At 51.6% G+C, this 15,027-nt stretch overlaps 1 protein-coding gene across 2 annotated transcripts in view; it reads right to left on the bottom strand.

The window, feature by feature from the left end:
• Positions 1 to 207: 207 nt before the first annotated feature.
• TSPAN9 (tetraspanin 9) overlaps positions 208 to 15,027 on the bottom strand; it is a 207,195-nt gene continuing 192,375 nt past the window's right edge. Inside the window, exons 4-9 of one of the 2 annotated variants that reach the window (XM_060246172.1) lie at positions 14,424 to 14,615; positions 13,874 to 13,948; positions 13,109 to 13,210; positions 11,289 to 11,426; positions 9,526 to 9,609; positions 208 to 815 (exon numbers count right to left, since the gene is read on the bottom strand). In XM_060246172.1, coding sequence (XP_060102155.1) covers positions 744 to 815; positions 9,526 to 9,609; positions 11,289 to 11,426; positions 13,109 to 13,210; positions 13,874 to 13,948; positions 14,424 to 14,615 — 663 coding nt within the window. In that variant the 3' untranslated portion in view covers positions 208 to 743. The remainder of the gene's footprint in view (positions 816 to 9,525; positions 9,610 to 11,288; positions 11,427 to 13,108; positions 13,211 to 13,873; positions 13,949 to 14,423; positions 14,616 to 15,027) is intronic. The other variant, XM_060246171.1, reaches the window with a different exon arrangement.

The raw sequence follows: 15,027 nt of genomic DNA, 5'->3' as shown, positions 1-15,027 counted from the left end.
CTTGGTGCACACCGGGGGCACATCCCTTCCTGCCAGGGTTTCACACCGCCAGTGCTGGGTAGAGTGTGGCCATCACAAGATGTCTGGAACCAAGGCTGCATTCCCCCCCCACACACCCTTCTGCATTTAAATTGCAAAGTTAAAAAGAGCATCCTTCAAAGACTGCATGAAGTTATTCTGAGAATAACACAGGAAAAAAGAGGGAAAAACCCAGTAAAAAGTTATAAATCAGGTTACTAAATCCTAGTATACACAGTAAGGTACAAAACAGTCTGCCTCCCAGGAGGTGAGCGGCTTCCCCAAGTCTCTCCCTGGGCTGGGGGGATGTCTTCTTGGGCACAAGCAGTTTATTGCCCTGCGAGAAGACTTTAGGAGGGTTCTCTGAGGAAGCGAAGCGCACGTCAGTGGCGTTACCAGTGGCGTTACCTTCACAAGTCTTCACGAGATTAGTATGGTCAAGGGTGTTCCTTAAGTGTAGTTAAAGTTTCAGCCACAGACCTTTGAATTAGTGTAGAAAACTGATTTGCTTCTGATAAGTTTCCCTTCTTCTTTGGCAAAAAATAGTGAATAAAAAGAAAGAAGCCAGTCAATCCAGTCCCACGTTGTGCTCAGGCCTTTCAGCCCCCTGCCCTGGGCGGATTGGGGGGGTGGAGGCCTCAAACAGGGCAGCGCTCGGTTCTCTTGTTCACCCTTTACTTTTAATGGCAGGAGAGAAGTGGGGCTGCAGTTAAGAATATGATGTTTTAGGCATCGTATTTTTTACCAGTTCTATGAATCTGCTGGAAGAGAACCATGGAAAAGGCCATGCCAAGTATCTGAGAGAGAGAGAAACGAAAAAGAAAGAAAGAAAGAAACACAACTCTTTAGTCTTAGTGCATCATGCGCGACATTTCTTATAAGTGTTTTCTTATAAGTGCTTACTCATCTGCATAACACCTGTCAGGTAGACTACCAGGATTAAACAAACCTCACAGGTCGTGGACGGGAGGCTGAGGGGAATTGGGGCTTTGGGGCAAATCCCACATTAAGTACAATTCAAAGCAAACCAGGGGCGAGGGGGTGGGGGGGTGGATGAGGCCCTGTTGTGACCGCAGCTCCGGGGCCTGGCCTGCTTGGCCCACCTGGGACCAGCTTCTGGATCCTGCCTTTGGCTTGGCAAACCTGCCTCGTGCACGACCTCTGGATTTCCTGGCCATGCTGCCTGGCTCCTCTGCTGTGGTAACGAACGGCCCTTTGGGGTGAACTCGTGGCTTGCTGCCTTCCTTGGGCTGCTCGGCGGACTTTGCTTGAAGCCCCGGTGGGCATCTTGCTGCCATGTGTGGCCACGCCTGGCCAGGCTGGGGTCTCCAGGGTTGGCGTGTAGGGGGGAGCCTGGGGGCAGGGCTGCATCAGGGGAGGGAGGAGCCCTTCCCTCTTTCGGGGGGCAGTGACTGGAGAGGTGCCAGCAGCCATGCCAGATTCCGCTGCAGCAGAGGAGGACGCCGGGCGGATGGTGGGGTCTCCCCATGAATCTCTTCCCCCCACTGAGCCAGATTTCCCCTCCCCCGCAAGGATTGCAGGTCGCCCTTTGTTGAAAGTCTTTGCCATAGTCCAAGAGATCGAAATGCCCGTACTGGCTGGACCAATGAGGATTTATACCTTAAAAGTTTTGGGGGAGAGCTATTAAATGGGATGTTTCTTTAACCATGTAAACCTAAGAATAGTAAAATAAACAGTGCTGGAAAAAGACTTGCCTCTTTTAAGAGCTGACTTTGGCTTTAACGCCTTCTTCCTCTAGAGGAGGGGTGTTGAAAGACAGGTTTCCTACCTGTAACTGATGATCTTCGAGTGGTCATCTGTGCAGTCACACTGATGGGATATAGGCGCCCGCGCCGATCTCGATCGGTATTCTTGAAAGCTGCGGATTTCCGCGCCCCAGGCCCAGTGCGCATGCGCAGAAGCCCCACCGCGCATGCTCACAGGGACCGGAGCGGACATCCCGCCAGTTCCTTCTGACCGCTGCGTAAGCCCTTATAGATGGACCGGCAGCGGAGGGGAAGGAGGGCGGGTAGTGTGACTGCACAGATGACCACTCGAAGATCATCAGTTACAGGTAGGAAACCTGTCTATCTTCTTCGTGGTCTCTGTGCATCACACTGATGGGAGATTAGCAAGCCAAAGTCCTACCTGGAGGAGGGTGCAACGGTCCATCAGCGAGAAACCTCTTGAAGCACCGCACGGCCCACTGATGAGCGTCTACGCCAGTTCAGGTCCAGCGCATAATGGTTGATAAACGTATGCGAGGAGGACCAAGTGGCAGCATCACAAATGTCTTTCAGTGGTATTCCTCTCATAAAGGCTGCCGAAGTAGCTAGGGCTCTCGTGGAATGAGCTCTAATCTGTCTTGGCAGAGGTTGCTTGTTCAACAGGTAGCACAGTTTTATAGTCTCGGTTAACCACTTAGAGATTCGCTGCGACGAAACTCTTACACCTTGCGATGTTGTGGAGTACGAGACAAAGAGTCTAGGGTCCCTTCGTCCAGGTCTCACTCTATGCAAGTAGAATGAGAGAGCCCTTTTCACATCCAGTGTATGGAGTCTCCTTTCGGAGTCTGTACTTGGATTAGGAAAGTATGTGGGTAGGCATATTTCTGCATTCAGGTGAAAAGCAGACGTTACTTTCGGAAGAAATGTTACATCAGGACGTAAGCACACTCCTTCCGTACTGAATTTTAAATATGGGTCATCGCAGCGCAGCGCTGCCAGTTCACCAACCCTGCGAGCAGAGGTAACGGCCACTAAGAAGGCTGTTTTCCAGGACAGTAATTGCAAGGAACATGTCGCCATGGGTTCGAAGGGTTTTCCCGTTAATGCCCGTAGTACCGCTGGGAGGTCCCAAGCAGGGGCTGGGATTCGCACCGCAGGGTACAACTTGGCCAAGCCCTTTAAGAACCGTTTAGTATCAGGGTGTGAGAACACAGAGTGGCCTTCAAGTTGTTCATGGTTAGCCGATATGGCTGCTAAGTACACTCTCACAGATGACACCGTTAGTCCCCTGTCAAGGAGTGAGAGCAGAAAGTCCAGGACTAGTGGGAGGCCTGCTGTCTTGGGTTCCCTGTTAGTTTTGTTCACAAATTGGATAAACCTTGTCCATTTATAATCATATGATTTCCTCGTGGATGATTTTCTACTATTCAACATAACGTCCCGGGCTCTATCGGACAATGTCGTCACACCAGCCTCCATGCCGTGAGTTTCAAGTGAGGCACGTCGTGGTGAATCACTCGTCCCTCGTGTGACAGTAGAAGGTCTGGGCTCATCGGAAATTGGTGGAACATTCCGCGAGACAGCCTCAGTATCGGAGAGAACCACTGCTGTCTGGGCCACCACGGTGTGATGAGAATCCCCTTGGGGTGTTCGAGTTGAATCTTGTGAATCACCCTCGTAATTAGCGGGATTGGTGGAAAGAGGTACACATGCAAGCGAGTCCATGGGATCAGTAACCCATCTCCCAACGACAGAGGGTCTGCACCCCCTCTGCAGCAAAATTTGTCGCATTTTGCGGTGTTGCGTGTGGCAAAGACATCCACTTCCGGTGTGCCCCACTTCTGGAACACCGGTAGGAGGAACTCCCAGTTGAGTTCCCACTCGTGGAGTGAGGCCCCTCCCCGACTGAGGTAATCCGCACAGGCATTCAGATTGCCCGGTAGGTGAGTGGCTACTAGGGTAACGTTCGACTCTCTGCAGATTTCCCAAATCTGTAGCGCTAGAAGGCATAACTTCCTTGAGACTGTGCCGCCTTGTCTGTTTACATAAGATAGGGCTGTGGTGTTGTCTGTCAAGATCGCTACCGTTCTCCCCACAATCTGGTGTCTGAATGAGAGAATGGCATGATGTATGGCCAGCAGCTCTAGGAAATTGATGTGGCAGCGCAGAAGGCCCTGAGGCCATCTGCCCCCCACACACATATCGTTCGCATGTGCTCCCCAGCCCCATAAGGATGCATCCGTCGTTATGGTGAATGTGGGAGTCTGTCTGTGAAATGGGGCTCCTTGGAGGAGGTTCTGCTTTTCCTGCCACCAGTATAGAGTCCAGATTACTGACGTTGGGACTGTCAGTTGGCATGAGGGGAGGTCTGTCTGACAGTTGAACACGCGCAGAAACCATAACTGTAGCATTCGCATGTGGAATCTGGCGAATTTCAGTACTGCCGTGGTCGCTGCCATTAAGCCCAGGAGGCGTTGGACTTGGAACGCTGTGACTGTAGGGTTGACTAAGAACACATGTATTAGGGATAGGATATCCTCCGCTCTTTGTGCCGGGAGGAATGCCCTGCACACTTGTGAGTCCAGAATGGCCCCTATGAATTGCACCCTCTGAGCGGGTTGCAGTGCCGATTTCTTTAGGTTGACCTGTAGGCCTAAGGTTTGCAGAAGGGTTAAGGTGACTTCTATGTGCTGTAGTAGTAGGGGTTTCGAACTCGCCACCAGCAGCCAATCGTCTATGTAAGGAAAGATAGTGATCCCTTGTAGACGTAGATGAGCTGCCACCACCACCATGGTCTTTGTAAAAACTCTCGGTGCCGTGGAGAGGCCAAAAGGCAAGGCTTTGTATTGGTAGTGGGAGTCTCCAACTGCAAACCTGAGGAACTTCCTGTAGTCGTGGTGTATAGTTACATGAAAGTAGGCATCTTGCAGGTCCAGTGTGGCCATCCAATCCCCTTGGTTCAGTAGGGGTAGGATGTTTTGTAGGGAGACCATTCTGAATTTCTGGTTTGGTATGAAATGGTTCAGGCCTCGTAGGTCCATAATGGGCCGAAGGCCTCCATCTTTTTTGGGGATGGTGAAATATCGGGAGTAGAAACCTTGTCCAATCTGGTTGACTGGCACCCGTTCTATTGCATCTTTCTCGAGCAAGGATTGAACCTCTGTCTGTAGTGTGAGGGACACCCTGGTGTGGATGACGGTGGGAACTGTAGGGTTTTCTCTGAATTCTATTTGATAACCCATCCGGATTATCGACAAGACCCATTTGTCCGTAGTGATTGTGGACCATGCCTGGAAATAAGGGAAAAGTCTGGTATGGTCCGGGTCCGAAGGGGAAGGGATAAAACAGGGGGAAGGGCAGTCAAAGACCCTGTTTGGACGGTCTACTCCCCTTTTGTCTGGATGACTGTGATGAAGTAGGTGAGTACTTCGTTTTGGGGTTGTACGGAGGTTTGGAGTAAGGTGTGGAGCCCTTGGGTCTCCATTGTTGTTCTGCAGGCTGCTTGGGGAACTGCTTCTTGTTCCACGGCTTGTTCCAGGAGCGTCTCCCTTGGGGCCTAGATGAGATGGGGACCCCTAAATTGCGTGACGTTTTAATACTTTTATCCATCTCCTGCAGTATGGTATCGGCATTGGAGCTGAATAATCCGCTTCCATCGAATGGGAGATCTTCGATGCAGGATTGTGTATCCTGCTGGAGCGCCGTGGATCGCAACCAAGAGTGACGTCTTAGGGTGATCGCTGAGGTAAGTGTCTTTGCTGCAATGTCACCTGCGTGTTTGGCAGAATTGATTTGCTGTTTTGCTAATGCAATGCCTTCCCTTTGGATTTTCTTCATTGCCTGTTTGGTTTGTTCTGACAGGTCTGGTAGAGCCGACAATTGGTCCCATAGGGCATATTGATAACGGCCCATACACGCTCCATAGTTTGCAACTTTTACTCCTAACGAACCTGCTGTGTAGAACTTTCTGCCCAGGTTGTCTAGTTTCTTCCCTTCTTTGTCTGGGGGAGAAGCATTTGTCTTTCTGGCCTTTGTGGACGATGCCACTACTACAGAGTTTGGTTTCGGGTGGGTAAATAAAAACTCTGCTGTGGATTCCTGGACTCGATACATATGGTCCAGCCTGCGGGAGCTTATTGGTGTTGAAGCTGGTTTGTCCCAGGACGATTTTGTGGTGTGGAGCATGACCGTTGTAAGCGGTAAGGCGATGGCCGTCGAGGTGTCTAGCTGGACGACATCGAACACGTTGTCAGTGACTACCGGCTCTGGTTGGACCGTCGGTAGCGACAGGGTGTGTGCCATCCGTCTAATTAGATCCCCATACGATTTCAAGTCCTCGGATGGGGATATGGGGAGCTCCTCGCCCACTTTACTTGATGGAGCCGGTTCCTCTGGGGAGGAGATGTCTTGGTCTTCCCGGGGAGAACCTTCCTCAGATCTGGGGGAGCCTTCTACCGAGCCCGAGTGCTCCGAGGAATGTTTGGGCGTCTCTGGAGCCTTTGGTGACTCAGGGGTCTTTCGACTCTCCGAACTTCGCCGTCGTGGGGAAGTCTTTTGTGTCCTTGGCGGTGTCGTGTCAGGTGGTTTTGACACCGACGCCGACGGAGTGTGCCTCGGCTTGTACGACGTCCGGGATAGTACCGATGCTTCAGACTGCTGGTCCCAATCCAGAGGTCTGGGTGTGAACCAGGGGAACATGGAGGGCATAGGGCACGACCCGTATAGGTATTGCCACTGCCGCTGATCCCATGACATTGGGGGCGGTGGTTTCCGAGGAGATCGATCTCTGATGCGGGATCTCTCCTCTGAATCTCGGGATCGATGTCGACCCCGGGGACTACGCCGAGGGCTGGTTGAGTAGTCGCGCCCGCCGTCTTCTCTAGGTGTAGTGGGTCGATCCTTTTTGGGGCTTCGGTTCCGCCGATGATCGGGGCTGACCGATGGGTCTCGGGTCGGTGTTCGGGATTGAACAGTGTCCTCCACCATATGTGTATCTGGTGGACTACCTTCTGCTCCCGATCGTTGCGATAGATCAAAGTCGCGGTCCGAGTCGGAGGATATGGCGATTTGCGTCGACATCGATGCCAATACCGGGGGGCTTGAACGGCGGCGAGGGGAAGCGAATAGCTTCAACGGTGGAACTCTCGCTGCCGATTCCGATGGCGATGTCGGGAGCGAAGTTGCGGACGACCGATGCTTATCCGACTTTTTCTTCTTCGCTTCCGGCTGAGGTCCCTTCTCCTCCCTTGGCCGTTTTGCAGGAGTGGAGGAGGCGGACCTTGATGCCGAGCCCGACTTCGTGGGGCGATCGGCGTCGGGGGCGCTCTTGTCGGTGCCGAGCGACTCCGACGTTGACGGCTTGTGCTGTGCCATCGACATCTTCTTAGGCGACAGAGCTTTTTCCATCAGTGCCGCCGCTAAACGTCCCGCGCGGTTTTTCTTCGTTTGGCGGGAAAACTTCGCACAGTGAGCACACGCGTCAGGGATGTGTGTCTCTCCCAGGCAAAAAAGACAAAGAGCGTGCCCGTCTGGGGGAGCGATTTTGCTACCGCAGTTCCTGCACCTCTTGAAAAATCCCCACCGCTTTTCCATGCGGGGGGGAGGGGGGGGAAAAAGGGCGGGAAGAGAGAACTGAGGAGAAAAGTCCCGAAACAAAATGTTTCTTTCCGCCTCTTAGTCTTTAAAAAGACTGTTGTGTGGACTAAGCCAAATAAAATATCTGATAAATCCAACAATAGCAACTTCCAAGAAAGGATTTCTACCGACCGTAGCGAGAGATCGACTGATCCAAGCGGCGGTCAGAAGAGAACTGGCGGGATGTCCGCTCCGGTCCCTGTGAGCATGCGCGGTGGGGCTTCTGCGCATGCGCGGTGGGGCTTCTGCGCATGCGCACTGGGCCTGGGGCGCGGAAATCCGCAGCTTTCAAGAATACCGATCGAGATCGGCGCGGGCGCCTATATCCCATCAGTGTGACTGCACAGAGACCACGAAGAAGATCTCATGTGTTATGAGGGCTGGCTCTGACATAAATGAGACCTTACAGGGCCAAGCCATGTTGGGCCAGGCCAGGTGTGTATCCATTTAAGATTAGGTAGCAGAGATATAAACTTTATAAAGGACACAGACAAACACAATTAAGTTCTTTTCAAAAAACTTAAAACATGCTTAAAACATTAGCACTCATTGGTCTTCAAGGTGCTTTCTTTGCATTTCTCCCATGGGATCCAGGGAACTGGGCAAAGGAAGCTCTGGCTCCTTCTTGCGTCCCTAGGGGACCAGGAGGGGGAGGAGCCTCAGCCAATAGAAGGAAGAGAGGCTTGGCTCAGTAGCTGTGCTGTGCAATTGTGATCGCCTGGCAAAGCAAGCTCTTTCTCCCTCCCTTCCTCCCCAAGTGGCCTCAGCCAATGGAGGATATAGAGGTTTTGCTCTATTTGCTCTGTGCAATTGAGCAAGCCTTGAAAAACAAGCTGTTACACAGAAGGAAGCAAGAGAGAGGGAGAAGGAAGCAGATGACAGCCAGTAGCTCGGGGGCCTGATAGGAGCCCTCCGGGGGCCTGATTTGGCCCCCAGGCGAGATGTTTGACACCCCTGCTCCAGAGCCATTTGCCCAAACCCTTAACACAGATTTGCCTCCATAATCCCCTAAGCAGACTCATAAAGCATCGCCCCTCCTGTGCAGCCACTGGGCTTTCTGCCATCATCGATGCTTCTGACAGTCCACAGACCCTCCGTGGGGGCCAGCAGGGGTCGAGGGAAACTGCATCACCCCCCCCCCCCAAAAAAAACCAAGGCTGACGTCCACTCAGCTCCTCGCAGCACTCAGGACCTTCTCCAGAGCCCTAATAAGGCGAGCAGCGGATTGGCAGAAGTGTGCCCATGCCTAGACCACACTTAGTGCTAGCTCTGTTCTGCCAGGCCTGCTCTCGAAAACGCGCTCAAACCATGACCAGATTTGCGCTGCAGCCTCGACCCTCCCTGCCCCCAGGCCCAACACGAGATGCTGCTGCTGGGGGGGGGGGGCCTTGTCCCCCAACAGGCCTCCTCTTCTCAACCCCTCTGAGGCACAGGCTGCACCTTCCTCCAACAACAACCGCTTTGCTGCACCTTCCCTGAACTCTGTCTGTGCTCCTTGTCTTGGCTGGAGGCGTTTCAGTGGCAGGATTTACACTTTGGAATGGAGGTGGGGGAAGCTTTCTTTGGAGGCAGAGCTCCTGGCCCTGAGCAAAAGAAGACTCTCGCCAATTAGAGATAGTTCAGATTATCTATCTCTGTTGCTGAATTATGGGGCTGGTTTTGTTTTGTTTAGCAACCTGCTTTGAGCCTTGGAGAAACATGGGGCATTAATGTTTTCAACGTTCAACAGAGAAGGCTTACTTTACCAGTCAGGCACCTGCAGAATCACATGGCCTTACAAGGAAGGTTTGAAAGCCTCTCAACTTTATTACTATGCAGGGGGGGTTTAACAGGAGAATAAAAAGCACAACCTCACGGCATGTTTAAAATAAGCAAAAAAAAAAAAAAGGTGAGCAAACATAACGCAACCTCTGCTGGAAAGAAAACATGCTCAATAGCCCCAACTGGACTCTTTTTCAGCCGATTCAGGGCCTATTTGGCCACAGCCCGTCATCTTGCCAGTCTGATCTCAGAGCCAGCCAGACAGGGGGCCTTCTGGAGGAGGAGTTCTGAGGAAGAGGGTCTTCCGGCCCTGCTTTTCCTTCCTGCCCGCCCCACTGCTCCCTCCATGGGGTCATGGGGGGAGGGTCACTTGGGGTACACCTACCTGCATGATGAGGACACACATCCCAACAGTCCCAAAAATGTGCTTATTATCATCAAACCACATCTGAACTTTTTCAAAACACCCCTGGGGGAAAAAAAGATTTTGAAACAACATGTTAGCTGAAGAAAGTTCAGACTGAGTTGCCAACAAGGGCCAGAAAAGAACACCACCCACCATTTCTTTCCCTGGTAAACGGGATGACAAATCTTTCGTCTTTCTCCTTATTCCTTTAAAAATAACAGTATCTACAAATACGTCTATATTGAAAACATGAGCGTTTGAGCAATGAAGTAGAATTATTACTACAATCCCAAAGAGAGTCATACCCTTCTAAGTCCATTGAAGCAAATGAGTTTGGGAAGGTGTAAATCTTTGTAAGATTACATTGTGAAATACTTCAGGCTTCAAAGGCATGTGGTGACTTTCAGAATCACTCTGCCCACCCCACCCCACCCCCAAAAAAGCTTTGGGGCTTGGGGCTTTGAGCCACGATGTCTATATACGTTGTTACGCCCTTTGGGGTCTGGGGGTCAGGGCTGGACTCAGGGCTTCAAGCCACCAGGTCTACGTATGTTTCAAGGCTTTGATCCACCGCATCTTCATACATCTCAGGGCTTTGATCCACTACATCTGTCTCAGGGGGACTTAGAGTCATCATATCTACATACGTCATGGCATGCTGGTTTGGGTTTTAACATTGTAATAGGCTGGCAAACACCCCCCCTCCCCTTCAGTTTCTACTGCAGAGATTTTCTGGGACCTCGATTCTGTTCTGCTGGGGGGGGGGTGCATCTAGTGCCCTTGCTTTTTCTGCTGGTTTCCCCCTCCGCTGTTGACAACAGAGGATGGAAGCACCTTCACGGGCGGGGGGAATAACTCAAGACTCCATAATTCGAATCCTCACCGAATTTGAAGGGCAGGCAGAGGAGAGATCCACGGTGAGTTTGATGTTTCTGGCATGCTAGGGACCATCTTATACACTCTTGAGCCTGCACCTGTCATTTCCCCAGAAAGCCCTTTACTTGGGGCACCTTCTTTGGGGTGGGGGGGGGGAGGTTGTAACTCAGACCCCATAAATACAATCCTCAGCAAACTTGGAGGGCAGGTAGGAGGAGAGTCAGCCAGAGATCCGTGGGGAGTTTGGTGCCCCTAGCCCTCCAGGGGCTATGCTATACACTCCCGAATCTGGACCAGCCATTTCCCCAGAGAGCCTTTTCCTGGGAACACCTTCTTTGGGGGCTGTGACTCACAAATACAATCCTCACAAAACTTGGATTCCCTGTAATTGTGCAGGGGGTGGGGGGGAGGATGTTCTAACACATCACAAATTTCACAAACTTTTAAGTTTGTGACTGTCCATGGCTTGGTTCATGGCTCCACCATGAACCACAATCTGAAGCACATCTTCCTGGTCCGTCCCCCCTCCAGAGGAATTCATCAAAGGGAGCAGCTCAGAGGCCTCCTTCTGGGGGGGGGGGAGTCCCTGGTGCTCAGCTTCCTCCTTGGCCAAGACCTCAGCCTCTTTGCCAGGAAAAGCGGAGTCTCTGGTCCATGTCAAGAGCAGACTGGATCAGAATGGACTTTGGCCGACATTCTTACTGGGGGGGGGGGGGGGAATCAGTTGTCACTGCCTATTGAAAATGGGTGTTTCTGTTTCTCTCAGTGCTTTCACTCATGCTCAGTGACATTAAAGAAATTGAAGTTAGGATAATTTCCAGAGTGACACTAAAAACAAAATTAAGATGACACAAACGACAATTTACCATTTTCCACACTAAGTTGGTGTTGGTAGAATTCCGTCCGCAGTCCTGGGAGTTTTCCATGCAGCACCTGTCGGGGACAGTGTTGTCGCCCAGCACTGGGTACCAGTCTGTGTAGCTGGTGACACCACAGCAGTGCATCTGTGGAAAAAGACCAGGAGAGACCTCCTCACACAGATATCAAGCAGGTCTTAGAATCTATTCACTGGCAAATCAGATGTGCGGCCATATTATGAGCGTATCTATTTCAAAAGCAGCCACAGGACTCAAGAACCTGAGCCGTTAAGAAGCCTAAGCCCAAGTCAGGATCGGAAAACTTCTCCACTTAACCTCCAAAGCCTCAGTTCCTTCCACACGTTTCCTGCCAATTCTGGCTGTTCCCCTGCGCAGAGGCCATGATGTCAAGGCAAAAAGTTGTTGTTCGGATGCCCTTTGTGGTTCGTGTTGCTTGAGAATTCCGAGAGTTGCAGAAATATACAAGGGGAAAACTGGTGCCCGCATTAAAGAAAGACGCGTCTTGGTAATATAACCTGTGGAGGAACAGCATTTATCCCCAGAGACTGTTGCCCTTCCTTCTAGAGCAGGCAGGGAGCAGAAAGGCTCCCCAGTCATTAAAGGGAACATCCCCTCAGAGGGCTCCACGGCCTGCAGGGAGGGCGGGCGGGCTGAGAAACTGTCAACAAATAGAAGGAGATGGACACTGGAGAGAGCATGAGGGAAGGAGTGGGGCTGGGGGGGCAGCACATGTCACAGAACAGAATTCTTTTTGGTTCAGACAATGACGGTCCAGACAAGGCAAGGGGAAATCGGATTTAGTTGCGGGGCTTTTTTTGCTGTTTGAGCCTTTGCGGGGAGGGGGGGGGTTGTTAAAGTAAGTAACTCTGCAAGTAACCATCTAAATCAGGGGTCCTCAAACTTTTTAAATAGGGGGCCAGTTCACTGTCCCTCAGACTGTTGGAGGGCCGGACTGCCGTTACTGTACAAGGCCGTGGGCCGTCAGTTCTCCATCTTCTGCATCTCTCTCCCTTCCCCACACCACACACCCCGGCCTGGGAACTCACCTCACCTCGGTATCACCTCACACTCTGTCTCCACTGCCTCAGCCCAGTGCCGGAAGTGTGCTTTGCTAACGCGAGTTTAGGTTGAACGTCACTTCCGGTCTGATTTTGCCATAACCCGGCGGGCCGCATAAACGTCCTCAGCAGGCCGCATCTGGCCCGCGGGCCGTAGTTTGAGGACCCCTGATCTAAATGAACCAAACTCCAAACATTTTACATAGAGTTACCTGCTTTTTTTACTGGTTCTGTTTAGATGATTTGAGCAGCAACTCAAATCTCTTGTATGGATAAATGGAGCAGCTCGAGTATTTCCCGCTGGCTTTGCTCCAATGCAAGGAAAATGTGCTCTACTTCCGCATGGGAGCTGCTGTTCAAAAGCACTGGAGCAAAGCCAGTAAAAACTGACAACGCCAGAAGGGAAATCAGATTAGAAGATCTTACTTCCCAAAAACTGGAGCTTTCAAGAGCAACAGTTACTCTTTTTTTCAAATATTACAGCTTCAGCATTTTTCTTCCTTGGGGCACCAATTTCATCTTGCGGAAATTCTGCTAGCTTACTTTTTAGCGTTGCATAGCATTTTAAGGACCACTTTCTACTCTTTGGATGACAGATAATACTACAGATTATATAAACCAGTATGTAAACTGCTGCATAGCAATGCAATAATCTAATACTCTGCTAAGGTGCAGATAAGACTAAAAATTACGAATGGTACAGAAGGAGACAGAGTGACATTTTACGAAGAAACACAACAGTGTCTTTACCTCTGCCTGAATGATATTCCAAGCATTCTTCAGTCCAACATTATTTTCTGTGTTATAAAGTTTGAGCCCTTCTTTCAAATCTTCCTTTGCATTTTCACTGACCTGTTCCATACAGACAAGATTAGCAAGGTTAAATTACGACAGGGGTGTCAGACTTGAAGGCCTCCACGTCAGAACCTGTTAAGAGCTCCGGCAAATAAAATGGCTTCTTAAGAACATCCCAAACTCCCAATAGAGTCAAGACTGGAACTATCAAAGAGCTCCTCCTCTTGACCCCAACTCCGCCTTTCAACCTGGGGTGAGAGCGGAGTGGCCGGCCGGCTCCCAGCCCACTGACATCTCCAGCCCTACTGGCGAGAGGACATCCAAGGGTGAGGGAAGACTGCCCACCAGGACAACTGCAGCACAGCCCCAAACAAAATGATGGTCTCTGGATTCCCTTCCTTGAGCCCACTAATCCTCTGGCTCGTTTCCCACCCAGGTGGGCAATTCTCCTGCGTTATCCTGCTCCAGGATTCATGGCTTGGCAATGGACACGGAGACTCAGCTCCAGCCAGCAGGACACGGGTGCCCGTCTCTCCTGTCCTGGTCTCAGTCTGGGCTAGCAGAAAGGCTGCCACATTTCAGTACACCATATGATACCAACGAAAGCATTGTCTCTGCCCCTAAAGCCCCCTTTCTCCTTAGCCTGCCTTCTACCTTGTTCTTGACCCACTCAGAGTTGCGGGAAAAGAGAAAACCCACAGCCGCACAGAGGAGGCTTACCTTGTCCATGTAAACGAAGAACAAGATGAGCAAGATGAGCTCCGCAAGGAGGATGATCAGCAGAACAATGAAGAACTGCAAGGAAACCAGGTGGTGGTGGGGGGGGGGGGAGAGACAAAGAAAGAGATGACCATCAGAGAAGGAGGGAGTGATGCCTGAGAGGACCTCTCACCTAAATGGCAGGGCTGGGGAAGAACTCTGGAGTCATGCCAATAAAAACAGGCACATGAAGGAAAATCGTCCTGGGACGTCTTATGGGGAAGGTGTATGTGGGTGTGGGTGTGTGGGCTTGGTGTGAATTGCATTCTGAGTCCCTCAAGAGATGCAAAAGGGAAAGGGCGGAGCTAATGTTGAGGTCTGGGTGTCAGTCCCTTCATAAACCAACCTTCCCATAAGACTTCCCCGTACAAGTGATCTTCCTCTGTCTCTCTGCGGAAGCAGGCTGGCCTGGGACCCATCAAATCTCACATGCCTGGCTGAGGAGCAGAGCCTGAGGGGCCGAGAGAGTCTGAGAGGAGGCCCTGGCTGGAGGCCTGCCTGGCCCACTTACGCTGAGGAGGAGGCACTTGTTTTCCTTGATAGCACCTAAGCAGCCCAAGAAGCCAGTCACCATGACGATAGCACCGAGAGCAATGACCAGGTTGGCAGCTGACAGCGACGGGAAGCTGGGAGAAAACGTGGCAAAGTTTCCTTGTGACACCGACAGCCATATTCCTACGCCAAGGAGGCCGCAGCCGCACAGCTGGCAAGAAAGAGAGGAAAGGGACCGTTAGCCAACAGGAAACTGGGGCCATCTTGGGCAGCAGGGGCAGAAAAGAAAGTGGCCGGGATGCAGCTCTCTGAGAGCCAGTTTGGTGTAGTGGTTAAGTGTGCGGACTCTTATCTGGGAGAACCGGGTTTGATTCCCCACTCCTCCACTTGCACCTGCTGGAATGGCCTTGGGTCAGCCATAGCCCTGGCAGAGGTTGTCCTTGAAAGGGCAGCTGCTGTGAGAGCCCTCTCAGCCCCACCCACCTCACAGGGTGTCTGTTGTGGGGGAGGGAGATAAAGGAGATTGTGAGCCACTCTGAGGCTCTTGAGTGGAGGGCGGAATATAAATCCAATGTCGTCTTCTTCTGATGTCCAGGAAGCTGGAACCCCGCCCTGGAACCCAC

The sequence above is a fragment of the Heteronotia binoei genome, chromosome 9, assembly GCF_032191835.1.
Source record: "Heteronotia binoei isolate CCM8104 ecotype False Entrance Well chromosome 9, APGP_CSIRO_Hbin_v1, whole genome shotgun sequence".
In the NCBI taxonomy this organism is placed as follows: Eukaryota; Metazoa; Chordata; class Lepidosauria; order Squamata; family Gekkonidae; genus Heteronotia; species Heteronotia binoei.
Note: the sequence above shows the minus strand (reverse complement) of the source record. Positions and strands in the feature narration are given on the sequence as shown.